Source organism: Typha latifolia, chromosome 4 (assembly GCF_019914945.1).
Source record: "Typha latifolia isolate L0001 chromosome 4, TyphaL0001v2, whole genome shotgun sequence".
NCBI lineage: Eukaryota > Viridiplantae > Streptophyta > Magnoliopsida > Poales > Typhaceae > Typha > Typha latifolia.
Genome location: NC_133089.1, coordinates 167,747 through 185,530, shown reverse-complemented (window position 1 = coordinate 185,530; position 17,784 = coordinate 167,747). Strand labels below are relative to the sequence as shown.

The 17,784-nt window shown below is 37.6% G+C and overlaps 3 protein-coding genes across 3 annotated transcripts; 2 read left to right on the top strand and 1 right to left on the bottom strand.

Annotated features, from left to right (window-relative positions):
* Nucleotides 1–963: 963 nt before the first annotated feature.
* Nucleotides 964–6,860, top strand: LOC140787704 (DNA (cytosine-5)-methyltransferase CMT3-like). The gene is made up of 21 exons (XM_073136788.1): nucleotides 964–1,547; nucleotides 1,657–1,688; nucleotides 1,786–1,879; nucleotides 2,388–2,495; nucleotides 2,575–2,694; nucleotides 2,797–2,896; nucleotides 3,005–3,213; nucleotides 3,308–3,373; nucleotides 3,481–3,723; nucleotides 3,937–3,995; nucleotides 4,081–4,147; nucleotides 4,240–4,569; nucleotides 4,646–4,714; nucleotides 4,780–4,866; nucleotides 4,973–5,060; nucleotides 5,366–5,487; nucleotides 5,577–5,681; nucleotides 5,765–5,808; nucleotides 6,107–6,176; nucleotides 6,257–6,360; nucleotides 6,486–6,860. The coding sequence occupies exons 1-21, from the start codon at nucleotides 1,113–1,115 to the stop codon at nucleotides 6,670–6,672; spliced, it is 2,739 nt and encodes a 912-aa protein (XP_072992889.1). The 5' UTR covers nucleotides 964–1,112; the 3' UTR covers nucleotides 6,673–6,860.
* Nucleotides 6,861–7,780: 920 nt separating this feature from the next.
* Nucleotides 7,781–15,552, top strand: LOC140786266 (coatomer subunit gamma-2). The gene is made up of 18 exons (XM_073134564.1): nucleotides 7,781–7,950; nucleotides 8,333–8,430; nucleotides 8,524–8,574; nucleotides 8,657–8,770; nucleotides 8,856–9,056; nucleotides 9,135–9,236; nucleotides 10,239–10,346; nucleotides 10,417–10,650; nucleotides 11,469–11,719; nucleotides 11,810–11,981; nucleotides 12,365–12,520; nucleotides 12,616–12,666; nucleotides 13,139–13,279; nucleotides 13,358–13,555; nucleotides 13,647–13,778; nucleotides 13,848–14,021; nucleotides 14,488–14,727; nucleotides 15,025–15,552. Exons 1-18 carry the CDS (start codon nucleotides 7,905–7,907, stop codon nucleotides 15,217–15,219), a joined length of 2,664 nt encoding a protein of 887 aa, XP_072990665.1. The 5' UTR covers nucleotides 7,781–7,904; the 3' UTR covers nucleotides 15,220–15,552.
* A 539-nt stretch (nucleotides 15,553–16,091) lies between these two features.
* On the bottom strand, nucleotides 16,092–17,104 carry LOC140787065 (deoxyuridine 5'-triphosphate nucleotidohydrolase). The gene is made up of 3 exons (XM_073135816.1): nucleotides 16,780–17,104; nucleotides 16,606–16,697; nucleotides 16,092–16,519 (listed from the first exon to the last, which is right to left on the bottom strand). Exons 1-3 carry the CDS (start codon nucleotides 16,959–16,961, stop codon nucleotides 16,275–16,277), a joined length of 519 nt encoding a protein of 172 aa, XP_072991917.1. The 5' UTR covers nucleotides 16,962–17,104; the 3' UTR covers nucleotides 16,092–16,274.
* Between the last annotated feature and the right edge of the window lie 680 nt (nucleotides 17,105–17,784).

Here is a 17,784-nt window from a genome sequence, read left to right as displayed (position 1 = left end):
TATTAAAATATCATAAGATAGTGAATTTGTCTAAATGAGAATTGGTGGTGTTTTATAACTAACGACAAAAATATCCTTAATGGATGTAACATAATAGTAATAATATTTTTTTTCTTAAATTATAATAGTTTTTGGAAAAAATTTATAATGTAATTACACCATACATTTTTATTATTTACAAATCGAGCCATATAATTTAGCAAATATGTTTAAAAAATATATTATGTTAGATTTAAACTAACACCGTAAGAATATTCCGTTAAGGAGATATATTATTTATAAAATAATTAAAATGTTCTCATTTCTAGAATGACTAAAATGCTTTTTAGTATAATTTAATTAATAGTATTTTTATAATTCTTTTAGTATAGTTAACTTAACTTATAACTTTTGTTAAGTTTAACTAATATTAATAGAGTATTTTCTACACATATTCGTTAAATTATAGGACACGATTTATAATTATAAAAATGTATAATATAAATTATAATTTTATTAAAAGACACGGTGTTATATGTAAATTTTTCTAATTTTTATCTCTTTATCTTCTTTATTCCTGTCATTTTTCTTCGTCTCCCCTAACCACATCCTTCTGCTGCCCCCATTGCGACCACTATCTATCGTCTTTCATTTCCTCGTCTTATCTTTATTTTTGTGGGAATCTTCTCGTGTATTAGCATTGCATACATAGCTCATCGCTCTAGCATTACATACATATATTATAATATGTATATATATCTTTTCCACCTCTCGCATTATAAACTAGGCATGAGTGCAATGCTACGATCTAGGTGTAAACCGAGTATGAAGCGGAAGGTGTCGGAACTCATGCATGCACCGTATCAAAAATTTAAAGATCCCGCCCAATCATCGACAGCGTTCTCAACCACGTTCTCTTCGTACCAACGGACACCAAAGTCCCAAAGTTATTGGAATTCAATCCATTTAATTTTCTCCGACAATTCCACTTCCCGCTCTCTCGCCCTTTCAAAACTTCCCCAAAATTCCCAAGCGTCTCCAACTCGTCTTCTCCCAAAACCCTAAACTCCTCCATCTCCCCTCCATCTCCCCTCCGTCGATCGCGCCGGGGAATCCGATCGACATCGCCGAAGATGACGACTGCCTCGGCAGAGAAGCGCGCTCGCCGCCGGAAACAGGTGGAGGCGGTGATGGCCGCGCCGTCCACGACCAGGAAGACGCGCCGGTCCAATCCTGCTACGGAGGAGGTCGAAGTGATAGATCTTAATGAGCAGGAAGTTGTCGCCAGGAAGAAGCAGAAGAAGACGCCGGCTCCGAAGGCGAAGGGGAAGAAGGCAGTACCTGGGGACGGCGATGATAAGTGTACGGAAGATCCGGAGTATGGAGAGATGGAGGAGGGAGAGGAGGGAGAGGTGGAGGAGCAGAGAGACGCCCCTAAAAAACGTGTTGCGCAGCCCAAGAAACCCAAGAGGAACGATGGCAGCGAGGATTCAGATGCCTGTTTCATCGGCGACCCTATTCTGGAGGCGGAGGCGAAGCAGCGGTGGCCTAAGAGATATCAGAGGAAGGTAATGCTGTAAATATTTTATCATGAATTGAAGTAACAATTTAGTGCCACTGATCTTATATTCTCATGTTGTTTCTTTTTCTTTTTCTTTGTTTCTTTTTTTCTGTTAGAAAGGGGCGTCAGCTTCGACTAGCAATAAAAGGTAAACTTTTGGAACAGTTAATGCTTTTCTAGCTAATGCAGCTCGCTCCCTCCACTAGTCTTCCAATTAATTGTCTGAATTTTGCACATTGTTGCAGTGGGGATGAAGAAGAATTGAAGGCTAGTTGCCATTATTTCAAAGCAAAAGTCGAGGATGTTATTTACGACGTTGGGGATGATGTATATGTAAAGGTGAGTTCAACTACCTATTATTGTGCTAATTCGGTTAAGCTTCTGTTGGGTTTTCAGTTTTTGTTGGCAATTTATTGTACAATTATCTATCAAGAAGTTGATGGCTGTTAGATGAAGCTCCTTACTTTTCCAATCTTTTTTCCCATCCCATCCTTTGCTGGCTTAGACTTTAGAAAATGTACTGTTGTCGGCAAGTTGGCCCCAGGTAGTTCATATTAGAGGCCATAAAACTATGATTGCAATCAAATTATATTTGCTATTTGTGAATTCCGGTTCATATGGCCAAATAATCCACAGCTCCTACATTTGGCTTGCTCGCTACATCTAATTTTATTGGTCTAAGGTAAGTCACAGGGAGACAACTCTGCTTACATGCTTGATAGATATAGGAGTACGTGGACAAATAGGTTGGACTCCTGAGCCTTTACCACTTACCAGCATCCTCAATTGTTCTGCATAGAAAGTCTACATTGACTTTAGAACTCATGCTGATGATTATTATTTTCAGGCTGGAGATGGGGAGCCTGATTACATTGGGAGGATAGTTGAATTCTTCAAAGGGGTGGATAACAAATTGTACTTCACTGCTCAGTGGTTTTTCAGAGCAGAGGACACGGTAGGGAATAATTGTATTTGGTTGTCTTCTTTGACAGAAATAAGCTTGGGCAAGCTTTGTGAAGCTATACTTGTCACAGGTTATCAAAAATCATGCTGTACATCACGATCCAAAAAGAGTTTTCTTGTCGGAAGAGAAAAATGATAATGTCCTTGACTGCATAGTCTCTAAGCTCAGAATTGTCCGCGTTGCTCCAAATGTAACTATAAAATTCCCATTGACCATCCACTATGTTATGCTTTATTGTCTTCGCACTTGAACTTTGAAGTGAATTGAGTAGTCCATATTAATTGTTTCTTAGATTAATTTGGCTGCAAGAGGAGAGGATATTCCTACATGTGATCTTTACTATGATATGTCTTTCTCATTGGCATATTCAACATTTGCGAATTTACCGCCAGGTAACTTTACTACCTCTTTAATTCCAAGATGTAGCAATGCCTTCCTATCCCCCATCACTTATTGAACAGTAATTTCATTCGTGAGAAGATTATATTCTTACCATACAGAAATAAAGAGAGCAAGTAGTGAAACTTCATCAACAATTTCATCTGAGGGGGCACCTGCAACATGTAAAGACAAATTGCAAGATGACTCCGAGACGTCATCCTCAGGGCAGAAAAATGTAGCGTCACTTCTTGACCTTTATTCAGGTTGTGGTGCCATGTCTACAGGTTTATGCTTGGGTGCTGCTCTGTCTGGCTTAAATCTTGAAACAGTGGGTTTACTGTTAAATACTGATACTTCTGCCAATTTGGATACAAACACTTTATTTCAGTGTGCCAATCTTATCAGATCTTCATTTCTTGCAGCGCTGGGCAGTTGATTTGAATAATTTTGCTTGTGAAAGTCTTAAATTAAATCATCCACGAACTGAGGTATAGAAATTTCTTACAATTTCTTACCCTTGAGAAATACATCTCCCTTTTCCCAGAAAGCAAGTTGAACTTTTTACTTAAGCCTGACTGTATGTTTTCTGTTTAAGGTGAGGAATGAAAAGGCTGAAGATTTTCTTGCTCTTCTTAAAGAATGGGACAACTTATGTAGAAAGTATAATGTACGGAGAAATAACATGTCAGCTTCGCATGAGTCTGAATCAGCCTCTTCAGATGATGATGATGTTGATGATTCTTCTGGAGTCCCTAGTGGTGAATTTGAAGTTGGAAAGCTTGTCGGTATCTGCTATGATGACCCACATAACATTGGTAAAGTTGGTTTGAAATTTAAGGTAATTTTAGTGATATTTTTTTCTTGACTCATCTTTATTTTCTTAGTTTTGAGAACACTTTTTCTGACACAATTTCTTTTAAAAGTTATGATGGGTTATCTCATTTTGATTAGGTAACTGGATTTAATGTGGCTCGAATGAGATGTCTTTAAATTAATATGTGAGAATTTGTTTGTCTGTTTCTTTTTAAGACGTGAGTATTTGTTACTATAGGTGCGTTGGAAAGGCTATGGGCCAAGTGAAGACACATGGGAGCCTCCTGAAGGATTAAGGTAACTTTTTTCTAATGCAATCCTTTACCTGTCCTCCAACTTCTATAACCTTTTTTTTTTCTTTTTTGTGAACCCATTCTATCAGCAAATGCCAAGAAAAAATTAAAGAATTTGTGTGCAATGGATATCGAAAGAATATCTTACCTTTGCCTGTAAGTTTGTTGTCCCTTTTCCCAAATTTCTGCTATAATTTTTCTGTATGGATGATACTAATCGTTTTTTTTTTCCTGATTTGCTTGTTAAGGGCAATGTTGATGTAGTATGTGGTGGACCGCCCTGCCAAGGCATAAGTGGGTATAATAGATTTAGGAAATTTTCGGCTCCACTGGAGGATGATAAAAATAAACAAATGGTTGTGTTTATGGACATTGTGGATTTTCTCAAGCCAAAATACGTTCTTATGGAGAATGTGGTAGATATACTTAAGTTTGCACGTGGGTTCCTTGGAAGATACGCATTGAGTCGGCTTGTCTCGATGAACTATCAAGCTAGGTTGGGCTTGATGGCTGCAGGATGCTATGGTCTTCCACAATTTCGGATGCGTGTTTTCCTTTGGGGCGCCCTTCCGTCAGAGGTTTGCATCTTTGCAGTTTCGATGTTACTAGTGTAACCATTTTACTCGGTTCTAAGTTATTTGATTTAATGTGAAGATTCTTCCACAATATCCACTGCCTACACATGATGTCGTTGTCCGAGGTGGTGCTCCTAATGAGTTCGAGGTACGCTAAAAATAAACATTTGCCCTGTTATTTGCCTAGATCTAATGCTCATTGCTTTCTTGCAGCAAAACATTGTTGCGTACGATGAAACACAAGATAGGGACCTAAAGAAAGCACTATTACTTGCTGATGCTATATCAGATTTGCCACAGGTAGACTGCTTGTTCTTTTCATCATTTAATACCGACCAAATGATTCCTCTTCTTTTGTGGTTCTTTGTCAATTCTTTTATTTTTAATTTTTCCTGTGCATTCCTAGGTTGGTAATTATGAAGAGCAGGATGAGATGCCATATGGTGGTCCTCCACGAACAGAATTTCAGCGCTTTATTCGGCTCAGTCGATGTGGTATTAAACTTAAAACTCTATCTCCATTTAATTTAACATAGTCGATTACTATTTAGAAGGCTGTGTAAGATTCCATGGCTAGGACCACAGGGTAATGAAAATATCTTCCTTACCTTCTACAATTTGTTTCTTTATCTCCACTCTATTATCATGCCAGCCTTTAAATATATCCTTCCAGAGAATTCTGATGATTTACTTTGTATATGGGAATGGGAATGCTGGTTTTCTATGTTATCATGCCATACTTAAAAAATCACCGCCGTATCTCTTTATATTACCTTTTCTTTATGGTTCTTGTTATGCAGATCTAATGGACTTCTCCTTTGGAATCGAAAGACCTATTGGTAAGAGTAAATTGTTGGATCACCAGCCTCTAAGACTCAACAAGGATGATTATCTTCGTGTCTGCCAAATTCCCAAAAGAAAGGTTTGCGATTATTGAGAGACTTGTTTTTCAAGAAGATACGCAGAGTATGTGGTGTCATCCTTTCCTCTTTTCTTTCATTTGCATCACAGGGAGCCAACTTTCGTGATTTGCCTGGTGTAAAGGTTGGTGCAGATAATGTAGTTGAGTGGGATCCGTTGGTAGAAAGGGTGCTACTTCCCTCAGGGAAGCCTCTGGTAACAAATTCTTCCATAGTTACGTTCAAGTTCTGATTTTTTATTTTTCTCTCTGTTGCTCGCTTGATACTTCATTACTGCAGGTACCGGACTATGCCATGTCGTACATAAGGGGAAAGTCCATGAAGTAAGATATTGCTCTCTCTCTCTCTCTCTCTCTCTCTCTCTCTCTCTCTCTCTCTCTCTCTCTCTCTCTCTGTTTTAACATTTGTATGAGACGGTGTCATTTTGTGTGATACGAATTACCTACTTGCAGAAAACTAGTTATGGACTTTTGCCATACAACCTTTGTACTGATAGGTGTAGGGTCGTGCGCCTCTTATATTTATCTGATCCTCTATTGCTGGAAGCCTCGTGCACCAGACCATTTTCTAATTTCCTGGTTGGTAATCTTACATCATACATTTTTTGATGATCTTTTGCAGGCCATTTGGGCGTTTGTGGTGGGATGAAACTGTGCCCACAGTTGTGACAAGGGCTGAGCCTCATAACCAGGCAAGCTTAGATGAAAATATGTACGTATCTTGTGCAGTTTTAATTTATTGATGATACTAAGAAATTCTATCTATCAACAGATCATCTTGCATCCAGAACAAGATAGAGTACTAACAATCCGGGAGAATGCAAGACTGCAGGGTTTCCCTGATTATTATAAACTCTGTGGCCCGCTGAAACAGCGGTAATGCTTTACCCTTGTAAAAGGTTACTTTATTTCATTTTATGTTAGAATATAATAGATTAAACTTGTGATTCCCTGTCAGCTTGTTTTGTCCTATCTTTAGTTTTTCTTTGAATCTGAATCAGGTATATACAAGTTGGCAATGCCGTTGCAGTACCTGTTGCTCGTGCACTAGGATATGCGCTTGGGCTGGCCTTCCAGGGAAACACTGATGGCCAGGCCGTGTTCACTCTTCCTAAAAGCTTTACTTGTTTGGGGCAAGCAACTTCCACAACTGCAAGCACTAAGGGAGTGGGCGAAGTTGTCGAGTGATTGTAGAGTAATAATTCTTACTGATTGCGTTGTATCTCTAATTTGTGTGGCATAATTAAAACCTATTGTATTATGTCAAATTTTTTTTTTAGGGTGGGGTATCCAATGTATTACGTTGATAGTTGATAAGAGAGTTCAATCAACATCTCTTATTGCGTGACATTTATCAACAAAGCCATATCGTTTTATGGATTGCTGTTGTATTCATAAGCTTTACTATTATACTTAGATATCGACGTTAATGAAACTAAAGGGTTTATTCATCATCCCCTTCTTTTTTCTGTTACTTTCAGTTCCCCGCTTTTTTTAAAATATCTAATTTAACCCATATTTTTAGGTCTTTTCTGTAGACTTTGTTGGGCATATTTAACATTTTTATATAGTGATGATAGTTAATTTTAATTTAACTTGTAAGGAAAACTAAGGGGCTGATTTGATAGACTAAAAGGATGTAATGAATTATAAATAAGCAAAAGAAAACAAAGGGGTTGACACAGAAATTTCTTATAATTTTCCCCCATAATTATTATCAGAAATGAAACATTGAGGTAGAAATTAACTGCTTGGCAACCCGGCTCCTTGGACGACAAATCTAAACACAAGAATCTCGCTTTACTACCCTTTCTTTAGAAATATGTATATTAAATGATGAGGTCATAGGTGTGATAATATTATTACACTTTATTTCTTACTTAAATACTTACAATTCCTTTACTGAAATATATATTTTTCTCTGCACCCTGGATCTCTTAAAATGGTTGGTTAGTGGGACGGGTTTTAAGTTAGGCTTGAATCTCGATTCAGAGAGACCGACTCATGTCGGATGTACAATCTCTATTACGTCCGGTTTGCGTCCGTTGTCTAGAGTCTCGAGATGGACTTAAATCCGGCCAGAAATTCGAAACCAAGTTTAATGTTCCTACATTAAACCAAGTTTAACGTTCACAATGGCGCGGAATATTTTTAATTTTATACAATTAAAGACTTTGGTAATTGTCTGACTAGTGAATCTAAAAGTAGAGCGTAAATAATAATTTATATAAAATAGAGGGTGTAATTATAAATTTCCCATTTCTTTACCACTGCTTATATGCTTCACCGCCAGCCATAGTCAAGAGGTTCCATTTCGCCTCGCGTTAGTTCTCTTTAGTCTCGCGCACCGGAGCGGATCCGAATCTTCTCCTCCTCTTCGTTTTCTCCTTCGTCGTCTCGGCGGATCTCGCGATTCCGAGATGGCTCAGCCCCTGGTGAAGAAGGACGATGACAGAGACGACGAAGGTCGATTTCCCTCTCCCTCTCTCTTTAGAATCTAACGAGTTCGATTGCCGATCTCGAGTCTATTATCCGTTTTCTCTATGGATCCGTGATTCCTCGTGGTTTCGGATCTTATCTCCGCACGAATCCTTGATGTTTTGTGAGGTTCAGGAGGTCTCGATCTAGATCCGCACCGTTTGGATCTGGAACTGTGGAGAGGATTTCTGCTTGATCTAGTGAAATTAGTGGTCATTGGCATTGGAGTGAAGAAGTTCGATCATTCTATGTTATTTTTCGTGCGTTATAGTCTTTGAATGCTTAGATCTGGATAGTATTCACCTCGTAGGAGAAGATAATGTGGATAATCTGGAGTAACTCTAGGGTTTCTTTGTTGCGTTTCGTGCAGTGGATTACTCTCCGTTTCTTGGGATAGAGAAGGGTGCAGTCCTCCAGGAGGCCAGAGTTTTCAATGATCCTCAACTCGATGCCAGGAGATGCTCTCAGGTTAGCAAAATGAACAATTTGGCGGTTCCGTTTCTTCGCTTCTTGATATTGAGATGGTGCACTTCTTTATTTGTGTGATTTTGGAAATTGTAGGTCATAACCAAACTTTTGTATTTGCTTAATCAAGGAGAGACCTTTACCAAGGTAAGAGTTTATTGTAATTTTAGATGTAAATGTGCAGCTCTTTTGATTGCCGAGATCTTGACATTTCTGAGCCATTATGCAGGTTGAGGCTACGGAAGTATTTTTTTCTGTAACTAAATTGTTCCAGTCAAAGGATACTGGGCTTAGAAGAATGGTATATCTAATGATCAAGGAGATTTCTCCGTCTTCTGATGAGGTTAGACAACACTCCTCTATGATAAACACTTTATTTCTCTTGTACATTTTAATTTGGGGGTGATTGTTCTCATTGTTTATTGTAGGTCATTATTGTCACCAGTTCACTGATGAAAGATATGAACAGTAAGACTGATATGTATCGTGCCAATGCTATTCGAGTTCTTTGTAGAATAACTGATGGCACTCTTCTTACCCAAATTGAGAGATATTTAAAGCAAGCAATTGTTGACAAAAACCCTGTTGTTGCTAGTGCTGCTCTTGTTAGTGGCATTCACTTGCTTCAGGTACTACCACATCCCCTGTCAGCAAATGTTATGGTTTTGTATCGCTTGAGCTTTGTACTTATACCGTGCTTTAAACAGACAAACCCGGAAATTGTCAAAAGATGGAGCAATGAGGTTCAGGAAGCAGTTCAATCAAGAGCTGCTCTTGTACAGTTTCATGCTCTTGCACTTCTTCATCAGGTATGCTATAATTCAGCTCTTCGCCTTTTTTTAATTTGATATGGATGTGGTAATGATCTAGTGAAAGATTTATAAAGTGCAGGAGAAATTTTATCGAAGTTAGAACTGAAATAATATTACAATTTGCACTTCAAAGTTATTTCTGACCTTTCTACAAATCTTGGAGCGAAATGAATACTTGATAATTGGATTTCAATATTTCGCGCTTTGTAAATCTAGTGGTTAGGCATTTCTGTCTAGTTGAGATGGTGGGAATTGACTAATAATATCAGTTATATTGGTTACAAATGAAGTTGTAGAACAATATGGCCTTCTGGGTTTACAAATTGTCGTGTTGCACCACTTATTGTAGGAGAACATATGGCCTTCTGGTATGCAAATTGCATAGTTTACCACTTTTTAACATCTGGATTCTTTTTCCATAAGCAAGTTATTACTAGTTCACAAAACAAGAAGAAGATGAGCAATGATGAAGGTACAAGTGGTAATTAGCTCAGAATTGACAAATTTATCTTCTTATCCATACATTTTGGTAAAAAATTCTGTAGCATAAAATCATAAACCAGCACTAGGAAAAGCCAAAAAAAAAAGAAGAAGAAGAAAAGAAAAGAAAAGAAAAGAAAAGAAAAAGTAGATGATAAAAAAGTAAGGAACTAAATTGATAATTGCTATATGGTTGCATCTGTTTTGTTGTAGTTATAACTCTGGTTAAGTACAACTGTACAAAGCTACAGTTAGGGTGAAAGATTATGTGTACTACAGAACATTCGAGCTGCATCTTTTGACCATATGATTGTTTGGAATTTATTTGTAGATTTTTTTGAAAGTTTTGTCCTTTATGTTTTCCATATGTTAGCCTCGTTAGGCAGGAGCTTCACTGGTAGGCCCTTTTTTTTTATCCTTATCTTATGTTTTGCTAGAACATACCTGTCTGTAATGTGATATTTATGTTTGTGGATTATGAATCTACGTAGAATTACTTTTGTTCTTATGATTTTGCAGATTAGACAAAATGACCGCTTAGCTGTTAGCAAGCTCGTTACCAGTTTGACAAAGGGATCAGTCCGCTCACCCTTGGCCCAATGCCTTCTTATTAGATATACTAGCCAGGTACACCTGTTTGACTCCTATAAGGCAACAAAATAATTATGTTTCTGAAAATTAAGCGGTGATTTGTCAGGTTATTCGAGAATCAAGCATGAATACGCAAACTGGAGACCGTCCATTTTTTGATTACCTCGAATCCTGCCTCAGGCACAAAGCAGAAATGGTTATATTGGAAGCTGCAAGAGCAATAACTGAATTAAATGGTGTTACCAGCCGTGAGTTGACTCCAGCAATTACTGTGCTACAGTTATTTTTGAGTTCATCAAAGCCAGTTCTCCGGTTTGCAGCTGTCCGCACGCTCAATAAGGTCTATCCTCCTGATTGTTTGGATTGTTGAACCCATTTCTGCTGCTACTCATAGCTTATCCACATTGAAGAAATAATTGATTTCGTTCTTTTCCTATGGATTTTTTTTCATTACAAGAATTATGTTTCTTGTAGTACTTCTGGGAAAAATTTATGTTCCTTCTTGGTTGCATCTCTACCTTTTGGTACTTGATAGAACTTTTTTTAAAATAAAGTGTACAGTTCAGAGTTTGAATTGCAACCTAGATAGGGAAAAAATAGGAGTCTAAATCGTACAGCTAGTACATAACCCTACAGCTGCAGGTATTATTTTCCAGCCCGTTCTTTTGGCTCCTGATGATGGTCTTTGTAGGATACAAATTTTATGTTCTTTGATAGTACGGCTGTGATTGGTGCACTGGAATGTTCCTGGCTTCATTTATTTCCTAAACAGTTTGGATATTGTAAGGGAGTGACACTATCTGTTTGTCTCCACTCAGTGCACAAGGGTCTGCCAAAGCGCAGATTTTTTAGTCACTTTCTACATCTAGCATTAAACAACATATATTATGCATGTTGGGTCACACAAAGGCAGTGATACGTTTCTGTTGCTTGATAAATGAATGTTGGTAACTATATTGTGATTCTATTTCAAATTTTTATGTGGATTTTCGTTATTCTCTAGGAGTTTTTAAGTGTCCAAATTATTATTAACAAATTTTGTTGTTAGGTCAAATATTTGTTGGGCTAATTAAAGTTACTATCTGCCATTTGTTACAATGATCTGTTTTCTTTCTTGTGACTTCTTACTGTTATATATATTTTACCATTTTCTTGCAGGTTGCTATGACACATCCTTTGGCAGTTACAAATTGCAACATAGATATGGAAAGCTTAATCTCAGACCAGAATAGAAGCATTGCTACTCTTGCCATTACCACACTTCTTAAAACTGGCAATGAATCGAGTGTAGACCGCTTGATGAAACAAATAACAAATTTCATGTCCGACATTGCTGATGAGTTCAAGATTGTTGTTGTGGAAGCCATCCGGTCTCTATGCCTGAAGTTCCCTCTCAAGTATCGTTCACTGTATGTGACATTGCTTAATACTTTCTTTTGCCTTTTAGATTTTGATTGAAAAATATTCCTTGATTTAGAACCTTTTCATGTATTTTACAGGATGAATTTCTTAAGCAATATTCTCAGAGAAGAAGGGGGTTTTGAATATAAAAAAGCTATCGTCGATTCAATTGTTATTCTCATCAGAGATATACCAGATGCTAAAGAAAGTGGTTTGTTTCACCTTTGTGAATTCATTGAAGATTGTGAATTCACATACCTATCTACTCAGGTAACTCTTATGTGGTTCATCTTTGAAATATTGAACTTTCAATGTCCTTCATTTCCTCTTTGGACCTCACAAGTATCTCTCATACAGTCATATTGTTCTTCACTTTTATTTTTATCTATATACTCTGCTATTCCTTTATTTTAGGAATGGATATTTTATGTTCTCGGAATGCTATGCAGTAGTGTTTGTGTACTTGGATATTTCTCCTCTCTGAACCTTGCTAGTATCTTTCATAGTCATATTGTTCTTCACTTGTCTTTTCACTTATATACTCGAAAATATCATTATTTTAAGAATAAATACTTTGATGTTCTTGTAATGCAGTATTGTAGTGGTTGTCTACTTGATTAAATCATAATACTGGTTGCTTATGTTACCAACAGATACTACACTTTTTGGGAAATGAAGGTCCAAAGACATCAGACCCTAGTAAATATATCCGTTATATTTACAACCGTGTTATCCTTGAAAATGCTACGGTTCGTGCTAGTGCAGTTAGTACCTTGGCGAAGTTTGGTGCGATGGTTGACTCATTGAAGGTATATTAGAAACATAGATCAAATATATGTAAGTTTGCTTTAAGCATATACCTTTTATGATCTATCATTTGGTCATTTTGCTTTATTCTCTGCAGCCTCGAATATTTGTTCTTTTACGACGTTGCCTATTTGATAGTGACGATGAGGTAAGCATTACAAACTCTGCATGTTCTTTATTGTCTTTTGGGAATGCATGAGGGGAGAATCTACACTAAACAATAGTTGTCTAAATTATCAATAAAAGGTCTTTGCACCATTTCTTTTAAGCCATCATTCTAGCACTGCAGAGAAGATTGTTAACATAATGACAGGAGATTCTCCTATCTACCTTAAGCATATATTGGACAATCAGATGCCATGAGTTTGTCAATCTTGAATGTTTATTAGTCTTTTAGTTATTCTGAATCTATGACGCTCCCTTGGAAAGTAATTTCCTCTCATTTGCCATGCCCCATGATATGGAGGATTATTTTCTATATATTTGTAGTGCCCTAATCAATGTGAATATTGATTATGGGCACTAACTAGATGACTGAATTAATTGTAACAAGAGTTTGCATTTCTTCAGTGAGAAGTTGGACAATTACAATTAGATTTTATTATGCTGTTTTGCCGTAGGTTCGTGACAGGGCTACACTCTATCTCAAGACAGTTGGTGGTGAAGTTGCAGTTGGTCAAACTGAAAAAGATGTGAATGAATTCCTTTTTGGTGCTTTTGATGTTCCACTTATCAACTTGGAAACAAGCTTGCGAAATTATGTACGTACTGCTTTGAGGTTTCATTAGTGGACCCTTTCATTATGCTCTTCATTCATACTTGTTTGCATGTTGCAACAGGAGGCCTCCGAAGTACCTTTTGACATTGACTCTGTGCCTAAGGAAAGTAAATCACAACCTCTTGCAGATAAAAAGGCTCCAGGTAAGAAACCTACAGGTCTGGGGGCTCCTACAAATGGTCCAGTTTCACCTGTTGATGCATATGAGAAGTTGCTGTCATCCATTCCTGAGTTCTGTAGCTTTGGGAAGCTCTTCAAGGTCATTTTTGGTGCTCAATTTGGGAGAGAAAGAAAACCTAAACAATAAGTACAATAATAATAGCTTAATCTTCTTCCATTCTTTTTCTCAGTCATCAGCACCTGTAGAGCTGACAGAAGCCGAGACTGAATATGCAGTTACAGTGGTGAAGCATATCTACGATGGGCATGTTGTACTCCAATACAACTGTACAAATACAATACCGGAACAGCTGCTGGAAAATGTAAATCACTGTCTTCTGAGGACTTTGGAATCATTAGTTAGCATTGTTTCTTATATTTCTTTCCTCCAGGTGACTGTTTTTGTTGATGCCTCGGATGCTGAGGAATTCGCAGAAGTTGCATCGAAGCCTTTGAGAAGCTTACCTTACGACTCACCAGGGCAGACTTTTGTTGCTTTTGAGAAGCCAGAAGGTGTTCCTGCTGTTGGGAAATTCTCAAATTTATTGAAGTTCATTGTTAAGGAGGTATTGTTTATACATGTGCTTCTTTGCTGCCAAGGAATTATTATTGTACTTTTATCTTCATGTGTATATTATGTTATCATGATTATTTTACTTATTAAGTAGGGCTAAATGAGTAAATGCTACAGAGTAATACACTTCCTTATAAAGCTTCAGTGTACGCTAATCAAGAAAATGTTTGATTGATTTATAAGGAATACTAATCAGCCTGATATGGTCTTTAGGTATTAAAGGACTCACTGACCCTCCTTGGTTCTCCTACATGACAGTTGAAGTTGCTTTCTTCTTTAGTAGAACATCTAAAATTACATTAATCAAGCATCAACCACATCCTCATTTGCAGAAATTGTTGCACTATTATCTGAGTTTTTTCTTTGGCCTTGCTGGTTGAATGGGATCCTTTACCTAATAGAGACTATTAAAATGCACATAATTCTAATGTTCTAACTCTCATTATGTCATCTGTCAGGTTGATCCAGCAACAGGGGAAGCTGAGGAAGAAGGCGTTGAAGATGAATACCAGCTAGAAGATTTTGAAATTGTCGCAGCAGACTATATGCTAAAGGTAGGAGTTTCCAACTTCAGAAATGCTTGGGAAAGTATGGGCCCAGATAATGAGCGAATTGATGAGTATGGCCTCGGTGTGAGGGAGAGCTTGGCTGAGGCTGTGAGTGCTGTTATAAACATCCTTGGCATGCAGCCATGCGAGGTCAGTTACTCCTAGTTTATCTTGTTTTATACCAGTGCCTTTCATTCTTTGAATCCTCTTGTTTGGAACACATGCTCTGTATGATATAGCCAAATATCTTTCCTAACTTCAGTTACTTAAGCATAGGTCCTCTCGTTAACATATCGCCATTGCTGGTTTGAATTATCCTGCATCTCCTGTATGTTACTTTAATTTTGTCAGATATTGTTTGAATGATAATTGTTTCCGTATATATTCTTCACTAGAAAGATATATTCAGAAGATGGTCACAATTTGACGCCTGACTACTCTTAACAGGGAACTGATGTGGTGCCAAATAATTCGAGATCACACACTTGTTTGCTGTCTGGCGTGTTCATGGGGGATGTCAAAGTTCTGGTCAGGTTGTCTTTTGGAATCAGTGGGCCCAAGGAAGTGGCAATGAAACTTGCAGTTAGATCAGAAGATCCAGACGTTAGCGATAAGATCCATGAAATTGTTGCTGAAGGCTAATGCAAGTCCTCAAATTTTCACCTAGATGGTACACAAGCAGTATTTTTGTTTCCTGCATTTGATGAAAAAATTGAATTTGAAGGTTGTCGGAGAACCCCTGGTTTGAAGTATCTGAAGCGAGTTAATTGATAAAGAGTAAATAACCTTCTTTGGTTTACTTGGACCTTGTGTAAAACTTATTTTTATTCCTTTCATAGTTAAATCTTGCGGACAATCATTACAAGGCCTCAACTTTCCCCGACGTTTGTCTTATTTTACTCTTGATGTAAATGGGAAGCTCTACTACAGTTCTTTCGGTAAATTAAGATGAGGTGCTGATATCATATGAACAAAGGAAGTTGTTATGTATCTTTATTTGCTCGAGTGTTACTAGCCGACGTAATAAAAATAGATGCCTACCCTACCCACAATCATCTTATTCAACCTTCGTGAACCTATTTCTCCCGCTTCAAGCTTTTTCTCGATAACGAAATATGCTACCCTCAGTTCAATTGTGAAATAGAAATAGTGTTTTTTTTTAAATAAAAAAACTGATGTAGCAACTATAAATTGTAACTTAATATTAATTTATTATTCTCTGTCCTCTTATTCTATACATTTTTTTAGAAATTTATTTAATAATAATTTAAAATTATTATTTTGCCCATAAATTAAACTACACCTAATTTCAATACAAATCCACTTTTCTTTATTATTTTAATATTAATTCTATTTACATCACACCAAATATAATTATTACTCTTTAAATTTCATACTTATATTAATATTAGCTTTTTTATTCTTGCACTAAAAATTAGAATACTTCTAACCTAATTCCACAAATTAATGGGCCCTTAATGCTATGTTCTGCACTGAAATGGCTCGTTAGAAAAGATTTAATTTAGGCTTTACTTGATAACTTGAGTTTACTTGCAGAGCTGAAGTACATGCTCAATCCTACTCTGGTCCATATTAGCAGATAACCAGAACCAACATTTCCTTATATCTAGTTCTAAATTTTCGGCAGCAAAATGGAGACAACAAGAAAGAACCCTGACCAGATAGCGATCCCACCATCAAACGCCTGTAGATCCAAACCCACCATCACCCCTAACAGTGGAATCCAAATCCTCAACCTCCACGACCTCAGGCGTCATAATCCTCTCAATAATCATTTGCGCGATTCGATCTCCACGCTTCACCTCAAAATCCGCATCCGAGAAGTTGAACAGGATCACTCCCACCGGCCCACGGTAATCCGCATCGATCACGCCTGCACCCACATCGATCGAGTGCTTCCATGCCAATCCCGATCTCGGAGCTGCAACCCACGCAGTAAACTGTAAATTTCCAAGTTTAAACTTTTAACAACGCCTACGCATTGCGTCGAACAGTTGGAGAACATACCTATGCGAGCGTAAGTCCCTTCAGGGATCGCAATACTGATGTCCGTAGGAACGAGAGCTTTTCCTCGAGCCGGCACCTTGGTGTCTACCGCACTAAAACAAACACGAAAACGAGATTTAGATAGAAAAAAGAAAGAAAAGATGGGTGGTTCTTTTCTTTCAATTTATTTGGTACCTGGAGAGATCGTAGCCGGCGGATAGTAGGGAGCCTCTCGAAGGGAGGATGGCGTTCATGGAGAGCTTCTTGACTCGAAGAAGAGGAAGGTGGTGCGTTGTGGAGATAATCTCATCTCGCAGAATGGAGCCGTTCTGGTCGAGCTTTTGATGCTTGGGAGAGGGTTCTTGGACGCTCGCCATCTTTGTTATAGGACTATAGGAGAGAAGGATTGGTGATTGGGTTTGAGATGGTGGAGAGGGGTTGATGAAGGATTTGACTACAACTGGAAGATTTTTGAAGAGGAGAGAAACACATGGGATTATTGGCGGGAAATGTTACCGCCATTTTGTTTCTTTTTTTTTTTTTGACATGAACGGCGAGGGGCTCCTAGAATTTATTTTTTATTCGAGCCCGAACGCTAGATATTGGCCGGACAAAGGGCCAATACTATCTAGATACAGATGCACTTTAGGCTCGATGAGTCTAGATTTCAAGCCATATACGTCGCCGAACAATTACTTCGGATCAAACGTCGTCGAGACCTGCTCCAAACCGTTGCGTTACCAAGCTGTTCTTCAAAACTAACGCACCGTCGAGCCATCAACAGAATTGAGTTAAGCCACTGAACCACCAACCACCAAATAATTTTCCTATAATATTATTTGGGGTTGGGAGTTGAACTCGTGACTGTAGAACATTCATGCACTTTGATATGTATACAATTACCCATCATTTTCCTGCTTCAATAATTCTATAACCCCACCAACCAACTCTAGTACTCATATTATTATTATTTTTCAATTTTAATAAAAAAATGTTTACAAATTCAAAAGAGAAAAATCGCCCAATGTTCTACCAAACATAATAAATCCTAATTATTTTTTATAAAATAATTTTCCTAACGACCGAATTATAGATAATAGATGCACAGTCATATATGATTAAGCATGGGGATTGATTTAAATCTAGCGCGTATATTCTTGGGTATAATTTAGTTGGGATTAATACGTATGTTATGTGATA